The sequence below is a fragment of the Asterias amurensis genome, chromosome 8 (assembly GCF_032118995.1).
Source record: "Asterias amurensis chromosome 8, ASM3211899v1".
Lineage (NCBI taxonomy): Eukaryota > Metazoa > Echinodermata > Asteroidea > Forcipulatida > Asteriidae > Asterias > Asterias amurensis.
In genome coordinates this window covers 1,688,002-1,706,585 of record NC_092655.1, presented here as the reverse complement: position 1 = coordinate 1,706,585, position 18,584 = coordinate 1,688,002, and the positions used below count along the sequence as shown (strand labels likewise).

General features: G+C 39.9%; 1 protein-coding gene across 4 annotated transcripts in view; it reads left to right on the top strand.

Moving 5' to 3' along the window:
- The first annotated feature begins 3,060 nt into the window (after nt 1-3,060).
- Nucleotides 3,061-18,584, top strand: part of LOC139940389 (solute carrier family 28 member 3-like) — a 30,678-nt gene continuing 15,154 nt past the window's right edge. The window contains exons 1-3 of one of the 4 annotated variants that reach the window (XM_071936614.1): nt 3,061-3,848; nt 4,117-4,275; nt 17,869-17,970. In XM_071936614.1, coding sequence (XP_071792715.1) covers nt 4,150-4,275; nt 17,869-17,970 — 228 coding nt within the window. In that variant the 5' untranslated portion in view covers nt 3,061-3,848; nt 4,117-4,149. Of the gene's footprint in view, nt 4,276-12,050; nt 12,593-17,868; nt 17,971-18,584 lie in introns of those variants that run through there. The other 3 variants (XM_071936613.1, XM_071936612.1, XM_071936615.1) reach the window with 3 other exon arrangements.

The following is an 18,584-nucleotide window of genomic DNA, read 5'->3' as shown; positions in this document are numbered from 1 at the left end:
TGTAGAATACCAGATGTGTTTCACGTTAGACTGTGTTGTATAATGGTTGCACTAAAAAACTTTGGTGTCGGCATTGTGCCGAATCCGGGCACTGTGGGGGCCTGACCTATTGCTCAGTCAGTGTGACCCTAAATCTTTGTCAAAATGAATTTTGTTCTTCTTCAAAATGACTAAGAATGTACGATAAGGTTCCACTTGATAACCACTTTCCAAGTCAGCCTGACCCTAACAACTGGGTCAGTTGACCCGGGAGTTTACGCATGTCTCGTACTGAAGTCATTTCTTTTTTTTTAACTCGACCCCGGACAAAACTTATCGGAAACTTCGGATTCTTGGTTGTGTTACTCAGAAATGAACGGGTTTGCCCACCCCAACCGGGAACAATATTAGTCAATGACTGTGTACAATTTTAAGGCTTTAACTGTGGCTACGGCTTCGTGCGGCTGCGTCTTCGACTTGTGCTTAACACGTATTGCATTGCGGCCCTTCATTGATGCAGGCAGGCACAACTGTTGCTTGGCGGCCTGTCGCTGCGGCGTCGACTGTGGCAACGTATTCGACTCATGCTAAAACAATGATTGCATTTCGAACCTTGCTGCAGGAAAGATTGAAGCTAACTTTGCATTGGGTGCGTTCGTTTAGCTTCCCTGGGTCGACCCCGGTCTGCCCCGGTACGTTCGAATAGCTTTGAGGGGGCTCACCTGGGTCAGCCCCCAGTGCACTGCTTGTGGAGTGGGTCATTTGGGGGTGACCCGAGGTGCATGCCGTCACCACGAGAGGGCTAGTGGGATCTTTCGATTAGCTCTTGTCAGGGGCTCACCCGAGTGAGCAATCCGGGGTCGACCCAGGGAAGCTAAACGAACGCACCCATTATATATTGACTCTCAGAACCCGGATCTTCGTTTGTTTGCCGCCCTCTTTCGAGGATTTGGCGAAGTAAGTTTTGCCATACTGTAAGATTTGATGTTTTTCGTCAATTTTGAGCTGTCAACAATTCGCATCTGCAAAAAGGAAGCTCCTCTGGCTTTTAATAATTTGTAAACAGGTGATGCCACGGGTGACATGGCCTATGTTTACACAACTGTGGTACCGTTATAGTGGGTTTTCTTACAGCGTAAACAGTGTTATTTGCTCTGTGCCAGAACTTTAGCAAAAACATGTTAAATTAAAGACCCAAACTTCTGTGTACAGTGCTAAGACACTTTATTTTAAAACGTTCTTCATCATTACGTATTGATCATACTGTTTCCCTTATTGTGTTTGTTAACAATTTCTGTTTTAGTATGCCGCAATAAATCAATTGCAGTGGATTTATGTGTTGTGTTTACACTTTCGTATAAATTGGATAATTAAGAGCTGCCTTTACAGAAAACATCACCCAAGTTCCTGCAGGAACACAGTTAAATGAATCAACCAGTCACTTTCACGAGTGAAATATGCTGATAAGATATTTTTTTTATGAGCAAAACATGTTTTGTATTACAGCTTAGTGTGCTTGTTAGCAGCTTTATGAAATTTGGCTTAGATCTCAATTGCATGTACTAATTTTCATTTGAAATGTAAAAGTTTTCACTAAACGAACAGTGTACATCTTGCCAGAAAATGACCTGCAAAATACAAAACCACCCTGTTTTAAAACAAGTTATTGGAGGTATGTTCACACACACACACACACAGAGAATTTCCTTTCTAATGGTTCACACGACTGGACTACTTCGATGATCACTTCGCCCGAAGCTTACATCAATATGGTACATCCTTTTGCCAGGTTTACAGAGGTCCGTGACCCTAAACTGATGGGAAGGTCTAGCGATGTGCCGTTACTGGTAGCTTCAGCTGCTGATGAGTTGGACAGGTGACCGATTTGCACTTTACTGCGAACTATTACGGGATGCGACATAAATAAATAAAGGCATACAAAATTACTTCATGTAGCATACATGAATTCCAACTGCGCTCCATAATAATAGTAATAATAATAATAATAATTGTGGCTTCTTATATAGCGCACATGTCCGTCACTCAGTGACGCTCCTGGCGCTGTATTATACAGTGTTTCCTGCAAGATGTGGGACTACGTTTGAATTATGAGACCTATTAAATTCTGATAGCACCATCATGTTTTACAAGGTGCTGTGGCACAATTTAATACCGATCGGACCAGAAACACCGGGGTGAACCCCTTCTCTGTTCGATAAGTGCACTGGGTTCTTTTACATGCGTTACATACCACATGGGACCAACGGCTTTACGTCCCATCCGAAGGATAAAGCAATGGTTAGGTGTCTTGCTTAAGGACACAAGTGTCACGGCTGGGGATTCGAACCCACACTCTGCTGATCTGAAACACCAGAGTTTGAATTCGCTGCTCTTGTATAAATAAATTTAACATGACACGATGAACTTGGTGGAACCCAGCATCATGGTTGAACACCAAACAAAATGAACACATTCATTTCAATGTCCAACCGATCAGCAGAAGCCGTCCTGCATTATGGACGTGGCAGTTGTTCCACTGCGTGTGTACAGTGGATCCGTCCTTGACAGTTCTAATTTATTAATCTCTCTTTGTTTAAGTGGTCCCAGAAAATTGAATTAAATATTATTAGAGACTCATTGACCTGGATATATGGTTGACTATCAACAGGACTGTTTTATGGGACTTTGTAATAAGTATGTTGTGTCAACGAACCACCGGGGCAAACAGACCTTGAAGTTAAATTGCCATCGCACGTGCTCGGTGTTCTGTTAAGAATCCGTTTAAATCCAAGTCCTTTAATTTCAAGATTCCTTCTTGATTGGTCTCAATCTGACGAGAGTTTTAATCAGTTATCATGTTCGTATGTACAAGTTACAATTCCTTTCGGAGATACCGTCAAAATTGTGAAATTATTAGCCAACTTCCCAAATCACTGTAGTTTATGTACACATGTAAGTAGATCAACATGAACGTATCTTTAGACCATGTCCTTTCTTAAAGAGGCAGGGGACACTATTGGTAATTACTCAAAATAATTATTAGCATAAAACCATACTTGGTAACGGGTAATGGAGAGTTGTTGATAGTATAAAACATTGTGAGAAACAGCTCATGAAGGAAAACACGATGCCCAGACCATGGAGTTAGATTTCTACCTCAATACCCAGACTGAATAACCTCGTGTTCAGCTTCATCTACGGTTCGATCAAACCTTTAGCATCGCTTTCCGATATTTGACACGACATCCGTAGCTCGAAGATTGAAAATACACCACCCGCTCCTCCAAGCAACAAGCTTGGAATGCATGATGTGGTGCTGGGGTACTTCCTTTACGGGAACACAACACCGGACACCTCAGCAGAGGTCCTCCTGTACAGTATGTGTATGTATGATTGGGGTTTTTGTTCGACTCTTTAAATAGAATCCCCCATTGCGATGGATATTTTGCCAGCCAGTCGTCGATCGTGCTTGGATTGACGAATGTGATGTACATTACATCTTGGATGTAGAATGTACATGTACGAATCACTATACAGGTTCAATGAACCATAGACAACATGGCTCTTGCTTCTCCACGAATTCAGCGGCGCTGCTATTAGCTCGATGCTGAAAGGGGGACTGTACTGTAAATGGCCAGTTCATATCACCCCACCTACAAAACATGGAGCCTGGTTGTGGATATCTAATACCATTCGTAGTTCCAAAAGGCACTCGGCATCTACTTTAGATGGAGCTGCTCGCTCTGTATCCACATAGAGTGATAGATGGGGCCGGGGTGGCTGACATAACACATCCTTACTCTACGGTATCCATAACTTGTGTAGGACTAACGCTACGCGTAACCGTTGAAGCTACCACTGAGAAAAAGGTACAGTACTTTATTATAATAGTGCGGGCAAAAGTGTAACAACTTGGGACGGTGTCTTCGCTGAGTGAGCTGTGTGAAATGAGCTCTACAACCCCATACTGCGAGCAATTCATGCTGACATACCGGGCTGGAAGCGTAACAGTCCGCATAAAGCTTTCTGACCCCGAAACAAGTTCACCCAGTAATCGCTGACGAAGACAACAACAACACTATCAAGTGTGGAGTGTGCGTTCAGAAACACTCAGGATTTTCTTTTTTTTCAGACCAGTTGCAGCCTTGGGTTGTGTCTCACGGCTGAAGAATGAACAGCATGAGAAGTGTCCCGAATGAGCGTGTAGGAGAAAGCTTGGATTTAACGACAGAATTCTCGCCATTACGTGAAGACGAACTCAAACAGAACTATCTAGATCACAGGCCATGTGCAGTTGTAAGTATAGCCGCCTGCGTTTATTTACTTGTACTTGTATACTGTTTAGTTATTTAGAGAGTAGTGCCGAGTATAAATCACTAAACAATACAGCGTGCAGATTGCAAGGTTAACCAAACTTGCATTCTACTGTGAACTAAGACAGGACAAAAAGCAGACTTTATTCTTAAAATAATGCCTCCAGTCAAGTTTTTAGTGTACTTGTTTGTCTGTGCTATGGTATGTGAGTCGCATGAGTTTTAAAGACACTGGCCACTGTTAGTAATTGTCAAAGACCAGTCCTCTCTATTGGTGTATCTCAATATATGCATAAAATAACAAACTTGTGAAAATTTGAGCTCAATTGGTCGTCGAAGTTGCGAGATATTAATGAAAGAAAAAACACCCTTGTTGCACCACGGTCACCCAAAGGTATGTGCTTTCAGGTGCTTGATTTCGAGACCTCAAAATCTAATTCTGAGCTCTCAAAATCAAATTCGTTTATACTATCACAGCTCTCCATTACTCGTTACCAAGTAAGGTTTTATGCTAATAATTATTTTGAGTAGTTACCAATGCCTTTAAAAAAACTTTGGTTGCACAAGGTTGCACCATATTGCAATTCCTATTGAGTTAATGGCCAAGATATCATAACGTTATCGTTCCCTTTGCTTCCGTGTGAACTCTGGTGTCAAGGGCATCCATGTACATATGCAATTATCATTTAGCAAGTGCAAGCTTTACATCAGAGGAACAGTCCAAATTCTGTCCTACTATATAGTTCTACTGGCTCATTGAGCTCCCACTGGTACATGTTTGACACTGATGGTTCACACTATTTCGAAGTCGCACAGTTGCATGAAAGAAAACCCAAAATTAAGGATCAGTGAAAAAGCTGGTGAACTTACAAAGGAACGTTTGACACCTAAATTGTCAAGGACCATTATTCTCACTGGGTGTATCCCAACTATGCAAGCAATAACTGTGAAAAATTTGGGCTCAAAAATTGGTCGTCGAAGTTGCAAGAAAACAATGAAAGAAAAACCAACAACATTGATGCACAATTTGTGTGCTTTCAGCTGACAAATACATAAAAAGGGGCTTAAGCTGAGGTCTTTAAATATTTGAGTGAGAAATTACCCCTTATCTCAAAGACTACCTTTACCTCAGAGGGAGCCGCTTCTCACAATGATTCATACTAGCAACAGCTCTCCATTGCTCATAACCAAGTAAGTTTGTTATGCTCAGCAACATTTGGACTAATTACCAATAATGTCCGGTGTATTTTGACAAGCAATTGGTTCCCCTGTCTAAAAGTCACTGAAAACGTTTTATAGGGCAAACTCTGATTTGTTTTGATCACCATTAAACAAATCTTTGCATACTGTTATCTGATGCACGGTATTACATTAGCACAAGTTCGGGTGTAGTGATGGTTTATGGATTGTGGACACGCAAGTCAATAATGTTAAAGTGGATGGGTCGTGTTCGTGCCGAGGGCGTTTAGAGGTTTTGGGTGTAGTAAAACTTTAAAGTATTAAGGGAGATGTGGCACAAAAAGGCCGATATAAAAAGCCGACGGCGACATCCGTATGTGCGGCCCCTAAATAATAATAATAAACTACATTTATATAGCGCATAATATGAATAAACATCTCTATGCGCTTTACAAAACAAACTACAATTACAACAGAAATATAAACATAATTAACAGAAAAAATACACATACTTATACAAAATATGGAATTGAATCATTACCCCTATGTAAGGGGGGAAAACAAGACAAAATTAGTTCTTAAATAGTTGGGTTTTAGAAGTTTCTTGAAAGTGTCCAGGGTTGGTGCAGTACGGATGTTGGATGGGAGTTGATTCCACAGGGTTGGTGCTGAAATACTGAAGGCGCGTTGACCATAGTGTTGTGTGAGTGTGCTCTTGGGACTTGGAGAAGTTTCTGGGACTGGGATCGTAGGGAGCGGGATGGGGCGTATGGGTGGAGGAGTGCAGAGATATACTGTGGTGCCTGCCGTGGAGTGCTTTGAAGGTTAGGAGTAGTACTTTGAATTGTGTCCGCTTGTTTATGGGAAGCCAGTGTAGACTGGATAATGGATGTGGTGGAGGTCCGGGAAGTAGCTCGTTCAGTTATTCTTGCTGCGATGTTCTGGATGCGTTGCAACTTATTGATGTCGTTTGCCGGGAGGTTCGCAAGAAGGGCGTTGCAGGTGTCTAATCTAGAAGTGACGAACGCATGTATGAGATGTAGCCCGAGCCCTACGCACATTCGTATAATAATAATAACTCGTTTTTATATAGCGCTTTTCACTACCGGAGGGAGTCCCACAGCACTTCAACATTATTAACCCCTGGTCACTGGGTCTTAAATCACTCCTTAAACCACCTCAGCTCCCTGGTGGGGAGTATACAGCCTGTGCAACATTAATATGTGCTACTCGGCTAAATCAATCACAAGAACCATCTCTGCCCTCATAGGTACCCATTTACCCCTGGGTGGAGAGAAGCAATTATAGTTAAGTGTCTTGCTCAGGGACACAAGTGTCACGACCGGGACTCAAACCCACACTCTACTGAATAGAAGCACCAGAGTTTGAGTTCGGTGCTCTTATCCGCTCAGCCACGACACCCTGTATAAGATGGCCAAGTTTTGGCTTTTGGGCAAAAATATGCAAAGGTTACAATTTAAAGGAACAACTCATAGGGAAAGAGGTAATGTCTTCAGCACATTTCACTCAAGATGGTACTTTGAAATGGTGAGATTTCAAAACGTTGTTATTGCATCTTTATTCTTGACTTGGTTCCAAGTCAGTGATCAAACTTTGTTGTCACACGCCAGTTGAGGCATAATGCGTTTTGCATGGCTGATAATGAGTGATAACCTCGACCTCAGACTTTAAAGCAAGTCTGTTATCTGCACTCGTGTCTATCTTTGAGGTTTCATTCGGAGAATTCTCATGTTGTTATGTTTTCGTTAATGTTTCATGGACTCGCTTGATGTGTTTGATTGTCGCTGTGCAACGCACAATGATGGACTATAAAGCAACAGTGGCATCAACCGGGACTACTCGAAATGTCTGAAGCTAGTAGTCAACAACAGTTGATCATTTTAGCATTAATCACATGACGCCAGGACCTTATATATTTGATACACAGTCACGTTTGCTATGTATTTTACAAGGCTTGGAGCATGTGTGCTCTTCGGAGACCTGATTTGCCTCTGTCTACCTTTTTAAATCCACAAAACCAGCCATTGAACCCTTTCGACAGGGTGGTGGGAGCATCCGCTGCACCTACACATCACAGTTTATAGACGATCTCAACGCCATAGGCCTACAACACGATCAATCAAGCTGTTCAAGCTGCCCAGGATCGGCCTGGATGGCACATACGAATTTCTTACATTGGACCATGGAGGTAGAAACGATTGGACCAAACCCATGGTCACAACGTCTTGAGCCGAGTTCGGTCCAAGTAGCGTCATCTATTATGTATTTTAGTTTAGTCACGAGTCACGTCACAAGATCCAAACAGCGCCCTCACTGGGCCCTCAATGAAGACCTATAATTTCGCTCGGCCCCAGCGGCCAGTCTATCCAGGACTGCTGGGATGGGCTAATCGCTTGCATAGATTCTTGTTCAGGAAGTACGTCATGCGTACAGTGCTTAGAAATATGGTGCAGTGTGAGTGTGATGCATGATGGGACTGCTCATTATTTAACCAATAACAGTGCATGATACGTTTGCCCATCCCAGTTGTGGGCAGCGCGTATACACGTGCAAGATTCACCCGAGTAGTATCGACTGGATCAATAAGATGAGCCTCATTGACATTTTGGAGACCCTCTAAATTGTTTGTCTGTGACAGTCTTTCTGGGATTGTTGAAGTATGGTTTGGAAATTGTATCCTGCAGGGGGGTCATTGATTCTCACTGTGTTAATACAGTCTCAAATCAGAATTAAATTAATTGTCTTTGCAAATAGCGTAGGTCGACATTGTAATCACAATGTTTCAAAAGATGTATAAACAACAACCACACGTCCCCTTTTTTATGTTTGTTTGTTGGCAGCGGTGAGATATTTAGAATTACAGAGGATAAAGCTTGTTTACAAACAATCAAATTTACAAGGGAGATGTTTTCACTCTCTATGCATGTACTGTCTAGAAATCTAGAGAATAAGCGTAGAATTACCCTTCAACGATATATACATTGCGCCTTTAAGAGTTGCTGTGACATTCTTAACTATGCATGAATGTAACAACAAGTGCACTGTCTAGAAAACTAGACTTGACCTTGGAATTAATGTGCTCTTCCATGATATACAATGCGCCTTTAAGAATTGCTGCGGCTACGAACGTGACCCTGTCATCAGCTTCCTTGATGTCATTTCAGTTGTGCTTAGCGCGTGAGAACATTTTAAAAGAACCCTGGATCTTTGGTTTAAAGGGGCACACTGCCTCCCAGTCTCGTTAAATGTCCCCCTGTGAATGACGCCAAAAGTGGACACGGTGAAAACAACAGTCATGAACATGCAATGGAAAGAGAAGATGGCAAAAGAAAATACAGAGGTATGACGGACGCGCTCCACATGGGCACGGCTATGGACAACAGTGGCTTCAGAGAGAAGCAAATGGAAGTTTAAGGGGGAGGGCTTTTGTCCAACAGATGAACGATAAGGATTATCTGTATACACCAATACTGAACAACATGTGGTGTATTCGGGACTACCCGTATCAGTATTTGAAATACCGCCCTCTTGTGACATACTGTGAATCATTATTATTATTTTCACTCGTAGTTTGGCTCGATCCCATCGCCTGATAAAAGGGGTCCATAGTGACTGAAATACCATTTGCGTATTTGACTATTCATGACCTAGATCTTATAACCCCAAGTTATCTCTCCCGTTTACGAAAAATTTAACCTTTATCAATAATATTGTAGTTCTGTTCTGTTTATCCGTTCAAAATAATTTCCATTGCCTTGTAAATATTATAACATGGAGAATTGGAAGATTTCCTAACATTGACTATACCGGGATCAAACATCCTAAAGGTAGAAACGTTTAAGAAAATGGTGTGACTGTGGGGCGCCGTCATAACAGTAGAATCATTGTTACGCTCACTAAATCGGATTCATGTTGAGTGTCCCAAGTGTACACATTCACAGTTTGTCAATCTCTTCAAATAGTGAAATATATAAAGACATATTTAAGAGAGTGTGTGGCAAATGACGTTTTTAAGGGAAGGTACACGTTTGGTAGTTACGTTTGGTAGTTACTCACAACAAATATTAACTTAGAAACTCACTAGGTATTAAAATGAGCATTGGAGAGCTGTTGATATAAAACATTGTGAGAAACGACTCCCTCTGAAGTAGCATAGATTTTGAGAAAGAAGTGATTTCTCACTAATAATATAATCAAAGACTTCTAGCCAGAAGTTTTTTATTCGTCCTTGAAAGCACACATATCCGTCCAACAATGCACAGTGGTTTAAAACCCTATGTGACCCCGACATCGACACGTTTTTGTACAATAATCGGTCAAAATACCTTTATAACATCTCAAGCATGTCTCAATGTCATCTTTAGGTAGATAAAACGTGTTGTCCATTAAAATCATCCACAATTTATCGATCCGTGTCGTGATTCACGAATTATTGTGAAAATTTTTATGATGTGGTTTTGAAGTCAACAGAGGGCGCTATATCTTCTGTGTGTAATGTTAATGTACACGTCGTTTTGGTTAAAAACAGCATTCTGAAAACTTAGTTTTTGGGAGTGAAGGCGATCTTGCGGGATTTCGGCGCTATTTTATTTTCAAAGCTAAGTAGTCACTCTATCATTTTATGGAAACAAATACCAAAAAAAATGTTGGCCGTTGGTGGCCGATTGGGAAAATATCCAACGTTTTGATTTTTGTTTATTTTCCTTAATTTTGCGATGTAAACAATTGCTTTTTTTGAAAATTCTTATTTTCAGGAGTAAAAACTCATTTTCGCTAATTTACCGTGAATTTCTAGCCACAACGAATGGTTACTTTACTAATCTATTACATATTTTCAGCATTTCGTCCAGGCCCTTAATGGCTTATTTTAAAGATGTGTGGCGGTATTTTTTTTTATAAGTAGCATTTTTTGACATTTTAGTCGAAGATTTCAAAGCATTTTTGCCGTATCATCAAAACTTCGGTCCGTATTAAATTTTCTACAGTGCGAAAGGTCACTTATACATGTAATTTAAAAACAATATTTTGTTTTCTCAAACAATTTGTATATGCCTACCCAGGTATTTTTTTTAACATACGGGTTTGTGATTTTTGCTGAATATAAACATATGTCACAATATACGAACTACAATTCCTTAAAAAACCAGGGTAATAAATTTCAAAAAAATAACAATTCTTCAACAAGTTAGTTCTTCTTGTTCAAGTCACCAAAGATATGTAGTTATCTCAGAAAAAAAAATCGGACCTGATGTCTGGGTCTTATACCACTGTGCAATGGTGTTTTTTTCTCTCATCATTTTCTCGCAATGATTTTTCACAGGCTTGTTATTTTATGCCTATGTTGGGATACACCAAGTGGGAAGACAGGTCTTTGGCAATTACCAAAATTATGTGTACCTTCCCTTTAATACGCGCAAAATGAACGAGTACAGGTTGGAAATCAACCAACTCATGATGCTTTATTTGACCACGTTATTTAAGCACTAGTAGTTTGGGATTCAATAATATTAGTTAGTGAGACTTGCGGCATGGTTGAGTCTTAGGATTTAGACGCGATAAAAGGCTGACGTTTCCAAGGCATGTTTGGGCGCCCATGGCCACTAGCTAGGATTAGCTCAACTATTAGGGATGAGATTCGATGAATGTGGAAACCTCATGAAAATGGCATGCGTTGCCCGGGTTATAGTCTAGACCATGAACCTTTCATAAAATAACAATACCAACTTTATGCATCAAATTGGGTCTCAGAATTATTAACTTCTATCCTATCTTTGAGAAAAATTTATATTATACTAAGCGCAGTAGCTTGTGTTGGTACGTGCGCTATATAATACTTCAATATTATTATTATATTATATTATCATCAGAAATACAAAACAACAGGTTTGGACACAATATGGATTTGCTTGTTTCTCTAGTTACTGCTTTACTTATTACAAGGCAAAAAAGTTCTTGAGAAAATCTTGAAATCAGGAAAGTGCTAGCCTGCTGTGTAGTTCGTATACAACCATTAGACCATAACAATAGTCCAGCCTCGTCAAGTCATTACATCAACTTTTGCATTAATATTTACGTCACATCAAACAAAAAGACAATGGTTGTTAAAGCACTTTACAACTTTTCCTTCCCCCTGCAACAAATAAAAGACACTTGTATTGCGCACATTGAGTGATCAACGGGTGGGCACTAAAGTGGTCTATTTTCGCATGTCTCGTCATTCAACCATACAGAGACTATAATTTTCTAAGAAGAAAATTCATGGTTTTGTAATCAGTCCTAATCTATTGTACTAGTGGAACACTCGCAGTAGTAAAAACGCCAAAGAAGACATTTACTACGCTCTCGCGTTTTCACTGCGTCACATCCAACGGATCCGTTTCTCAAAGTCCGCAGTGCGTAAAAAGAAGCGCAGTGCGTAATCGGGTTGCGATTGTATGGGTACGATTTTGTTTTAATACTCGTTAGAACAGCACGCGGCTTTACTGTTTATTTGTACCACGCTACCGTCCGCTGGTGGCAGACCGAACTGTCAGCACGTCTTGTTTACGAGTCTTCAAGTACACCAGGGGCAATACACACTAAATACTACTTGTCAAAATGAACTGCTCATAAAAAAACGGACTACTGGGCATTTTTTTCATTTCTCGTGTTATCCCATCACTGTCGAGGGAGCTCCTACGGGCAAGTTGGTGAGTTTGGCTTGATCCAGGGAGCAAGGTCAAGGGCGAGAGTGAGCGTGTGTCGTATAAAGAAAACTCAAGCGCAGCTATATGCTGTTTGTGTTTAACTTCATGTACACATTTCCATCAGCTACGGTTCGAAGTCAACTCCGTTTGACTAAGTGATCAAGCGCTGTTGAGTGTTTTACTGGCTTTAACCACCGATCCCGTCCGAACGTTGAATGGTTTGATTGAGCCAAGTCGGCATACGGTAGTTGTGCAAATAGTTGTGCAAAATACAATTATACCTACTGAACCACCGTGGATTTGTTTTCCCCGCCGACCATGAGCAAAGATTCGAAGGTGGATTTCGACGAGGGGAATGGGCGACCGAGCTACAATGTCAACTGTGTCATGCAGTTAGACGACATATCTGGACAGGTTTGACCATTTAACTTTTTTTGTGTTTGATGTTTTGATTAGCACTTCGTATACGGTTGAAGTTTGGTTCAGAACGTAGTTTGAAGTATTTTTAGGAAGTATTTTGTAGCTATTTTGTTTAATATAACGTAAGGGAATCCACTTCATGTTTTAGTAAAATATCGCACATCGCACTTTGAACCAATCGAAACCGGACAAGATAAACACCTTTCTCGAACTCCGACTAGTATAACAGTGACCTTTAGCGCCAAAAGTTATCAATCGACCTTTCGTACAGAGCATTATATATCCGACAAGAACCAATTTTTCAAACAATTTGGAACCTTATGTCCGACAAATAATGTTATCCGACTTTGAACCGCATTGTCCGACAACCATTAAGATCAAACTGAGTTCAAGAAACGTTGTCGGACATTAAGTCGAACACAGATCGCTTGTTTAATAAACTGTATTAAGAACAAGTGATCGTTGAAGCTTTGCATTCTGTGGACGATAGGAAAAACTGTGAGCTTGCGGGTACAACCATGTATACAACTTTTTTAGGAGGAGCATTTTATCTCAAAAGAACGGATTTGTGATGTCGATGTTTCAAAAAGGGTTACTATCCTCAACTCCTTTCCTTTTATATTCCTGAAGACGAGCAAAGTAGACTGTTTGAAACGTCGAAACCACATCGGCTCTTCTCATTAGAGTCACCATCCCCTCCAAGAAATTAAACACGGGTTCTCTTTAACTTCTGCAACTTTGGGTGTTGTATTTAAACACACAAATGGTATTTAGAGAGGGAACACAAGTTTACCACAACAATTGCAATCTGGATGTGGCGCACCCGAAGGACAGAACAACTGGTGTGTGACGACAACATTTGACGACATGCAAAACTATGCGGGAGGAATGAGATCAACGGTTGACATAAATTCGTAATTTTAACTTTCTGATTTTTTTTAGCAATATTGTTTTAATACTGGTATTTAAATTGTAGTACTTTGATGTGGAATTCAATTTAATATCGTTTTATATATTGCAATCGTTGCCTATGGTAAGACGTAAAAGAGTTTTGCGGTATTGGCTCTGAGTTTAAGGGACTGGTCTACGCGCTCGTTCATGTAAGTTTACGGACTTCTATAAACCGATGTAAATACAAAGTTGGCCATCGATCAAACCTGCTGGCGCAAAAGGAAGGAATTATTACCAAAACACGTAGCCAAGTACAGGGACATTGTTAGTCAGACGGGTTTTATAAACATACAGTACTCGTACGGGAAATGACACTGACATCCACATTGGTTTTAAAGGCAGTGGACACTATTGGTAATTACTCAAAATCATTATTAGCATAAAACCTTTCTTGGTGACGAGTAATGGGGAGCTGTTGACAAATATATGTATTTACAAATCTGTGACCCAACTTTTAACAACCTTTGAAACACTGTATTTCCGTTTGATACAAAGTACGCTTACTGTGGTTGTTAAGTACTGTCTTCTTAAAGATAAAACTGCTAGCATTTTTCCCAATTTGACAGTTGGCTAGTTAATAATAAAACATCAGCAGAAAACGCACATCAATAAAATCGTAGCATTGTCGCGTTGGCTAATAAGAAATCCCATCTGAGCAATTCATTTTTCTTCTTATTATATTTCAATTTTACAAGAAGGAAGAATTCATCACTAAACAATCATGAGGGACAGCGAGTAGTATTAAAAGCACTTCCAGCAACTAATCGTTAATTCTGACGGCAGATTTTATACCTGGTTAACCACAGCGCAGAAAATTTGCCCTGCTGCTCCGAAGAAGCTATCATTAAGTTGTTTTTTTCTTCTTCTCGGGTTCTTGTCTGAAATCATTTTGTGTTCGATCGGTTTGGCCTGGGACCTTAAGTGAATGCATGACATAGGGGCGGTTTTTACAGCGATTTAAAACGCTAAGTTGCCGTGTGCGTGGTGCTCAGCAGGTTTAGATTGGGAATTATACGGTGAATTCATTTAGAATCTAATGGAGGGTTAATTCGCCATGATACAGGTGAAGGTTGGGGATGCCTGTCTTTCTGTATGATACAGGGAGAAGGTGGAATTCAGTCATCATGGACTGATGTGGAGCTTGAATAACATAGAACCAGATTAATATTTCTTTTATATGCCTACATCATTCAGTTGGGCAGGATAATGTTTTCTTCAATCAACAAAAACTCAAAATAATTATTAGCATAAAACCTTACTTGGTGACGAGTAATGGGGAGAGGTTGATAGTATAAAACATTGTGAGAAACAGCTGCCTCTGAAAAGACGTAGTTTTCGAGAAAGAAGTAATTTTCCACGAATTTGATTTCGAGACCTCAGATTTAGAATTTGAGTTCTAGAAATCAAGCACCTGAAAGCACACAACTTCGTGTGACAAGGGTGTTTTTTCTTTCATTTTTATCTCGCAACTTCGACCACCAATTTAGCTCAAATTTTCACAGTTTGATATTTAGATTTATGTTTGGCAATATTAGTTGGTTTGTTGGTATTAGTTGGTTTGATTCAGGGTTGTTTAAATTCTCGCCATGGGGATTCAAATGAAGTTTAGAACCCTGAGTTCGTACCTTTTTAGTATACTCAAAGTGCGGAACGCGATTCCTTGTGACACAATAAGTTTACAGCAAATTGTGTTTATTGTTATGCACATCCAGCGGGTGCATGCTGAGTTCAATGCGTCCCAAGTGTCTGGGAAAGTTGTGATAAAAAAAAACAGACTTCATTCATCGCACCTGTGGATTTGGGTCACCATCCCAAATGGTATCCTTCGAGCGTGGTATGGTTTAGATGGAAGTTTCTGTGTTAGCAGGTCCTTCGGGATTGGTATAGCTTCAGTGTGGGTTGGCAAATCCCTCTATTCAGTCGGGGTTGGGAGGGAGGGGGGGGGGGGAGGGAATCAAGATAATGCTGGCAATTGTTCACGGTCACTATCGTTCACCAGCTTTAAGAGCTGGCCTGAACAACTTTGTCCCGGACTGTTAAGCAAAAGTATCGTTTATTTATATAGGATTGTGTGATTTTTGCCATTCGAAATTTTTTTTTTCATTTAATGCTGCCAAAAGCTTAAAAAAGAAGAACTTCAAGTTAGTATTAAGAAAAAAAAAAAAAAAAAAAGGAAAGAGATTTTCTTGTAAGAAGCTTTAATATTTGACAGTTGCCTGCGTCCTGTCATTGGGTCTATGCAGTGACTTGCGCATTAATCGGCTACTTAGCGCCATCTTAAAGTGTCAAATGTGATGAGGCACGGTAAGATGTGCTAAGAATTGGTAAGAGAAGCACAGACAGCTAGTGAATAGATTGTGACTTGGTTGACGAATTTTTGCCAGACCACGTTAGAAATTACACCGGGGCGTCCCAGTTCATTTTACAATATTTGTATTTGTTTGGTTTGTTAACGTGTATTTCACAACACACAAGACCTATTGGTTTATCGTTCACAACGAGTCATAATATAGCTTGAAGAAAAGAATGATTTTATGAGACGAAAATACATTTATATTACACCTTGAAATTAATAAAAGGCGGGATGTGGCGAACTGTTGCCAGACCATGCTAGAAACACCAAGGCAGTCCTCTTCTCTTCGCGATACTCGTGTTGTTTTTGTTTTGTTAACGTTCATTTCACAACACACGAGACCTATACACACGGCTTTATGCCCAATTTGGAGGACGATGTGAATATAGTCAAGTGTCTTGCTCAAGGACACAAGTGTCAAGACTGAGAACTAACCCACACACTCTTATACAACAAGAGATCTTGTGTTTGGTGCACTACACACCGCTCTACCATGACATCACTTGTCGCGACTGTTCACTCGTACCCGTCCGTGTGTATTGCGATGTCAAGTGCTGCAGCTAGTGATTGCTTGTTGACGTGTAATCTAAAGGTTTTCAGTTAAATATGTTTATTTATTCATTGTTTTCATTTGTAAGTTTTAAAAACAGCCAATCACACGTACTCATTTTTTTATTCGGGCATGAGAATGGAGTTTCAGGACTGAAAGGGAAAAACTAAATTGCGAACGGCGTGGGGTCCGGGGCCCGCTTTAGGGCCCGGGAAAATTTCAGGTCGTAGATACTCTCTGAACCATTGGAATGGATTGCTTATATTTCAAAATGAGGCTAAAAGGTTATAAGCAAACCGTTCAAAAGCAAACCGTTCGAACGAATGACCAAACTGTTCAAACGGATGACTATAAGCCATTCGAACGGCACAGAGTATTTCTTTCAAACGGATTATTACTGTTCGAACGAACTAATAAAACCATGCAAATGGATACTCGTTAAACCTAAAGTTAAGTGATTCGTATAGTTTTGTAATAGGCTTACCACACTTCCATTGGCTTCGTTGCAAAGTCACATGTTTTCCACAGCCAACCAAAGACAAATAACTGCACTGCAATCAAAACGTATGCAAAATAATACTTTGTTAATCACAAGAGAATAGTTTAATGTCATGTTGAAGGTGAACACGAAGGGAATTTTATGTTTGCAGACTGTCTGGAACGGATTGCCACTGACTTCAATAGACAATAGTATGTTTTATTGCCACACATAATATAGACACATTATACAAACATTAAAATTCATGTTGGTTTGCTAAAAACATTAAAATTACTTGCCTTAGAAAAACAAATATTGAACCGGATATGTATTCTACCAAGCAAAGGAGCGCAATTGATTGATTGATTGATTGATTGATTGATTGATTGAATTGTTTCGGATAAAAACATGTCAAAAATACATACAAACAACTACAGGAGAAAAGACAAGGAAATAGGAAAGACCAAAATAGAACACACGATAAAAACGGCACATAATGTCCAAGGATGACCCAAAAAGCCATTAACTTTCAAGGCTTATTTCCTTGTGGAGTCCTTAGGATCATGTGACCTGTGACATCACAGAGCCCGGACTTCCTGCAGGCACGATTTTATACACAGCCTTATGAAAGAAAACATTATATTATCTTATATTTTATAGAGATTTCACTGTCTAATTCTCATAAACTTTTGATATCATGAAATGGGGTACATCTCAAAACTTGTCCAGCTTTTACGTTCATAATTATTTGATTTATGTGAACATTATAACACAAAACGTCAACTTTCTTATATGACCTCTGCAGTATTGTGCCTGCCAGAATACTCAAAGAATGTACAAGGTCACGTTTATTGTAAACAAAGTTCACATGGTCTAACAAATACCTAAGCAAAGTGTTTCCTTCAATTAATTTAACGCTTAATTGTTTCCCCCTATAGGATGTGGAACTCACGGAGATGCCACCAGAACCGAGACTTTCCGAACCTGGGAATGATGACGTCACTGACGGGTTACCCCTACAGCAAAATGTCTTCAATCGGGTAGGTATCTCTGTTTGTTACTTTTTGTTTCTTCATAAATCAGGGTCAGTTTCATATTTGTAAATTGCTCCATTTACCTCATTTAAAGGCAGTGGACACTATTGGTAATTACAAAAAAAATAATTATTAGCATATAACACCTTTCTTGGTAACGAGTAATGGGGAGAGGTTGATAGTATAAAACATTGTGATAAACGGCCCCCTCCGAAGTAATGTAGTTTTCGAGAAAGAAGAAATTTTCCACGAATTTGATTTCGAGCTCTCAGATTTAGAATTTTAGGTCTTAAAATCAACCATCTAAAAGCACACAACTTCATGTGGCAAGGGTGTTTTTTCTTTCATTATTATCTCGCAACTTCGACGACCGATTGAGCTCAAATTGTCACAGGTTGCTTGTTTTCTGCATATGTTGAGATACACCAACTGATGTGAAGGCTAGTCTTCGACAATTACCATTAGTGTGCAGTGTCTTTAAAGGGGTTGGATACCTTTTATAGGTCAAGTTTTAAGCTATAAAAAAGAATCTCTGGACTCAATGTGAATGAAGGTGTATGTTATAAAATATACTTATAGAAGTTTCAGCTTCATTAATCGTTAAGTTGTTGAGAAATAAA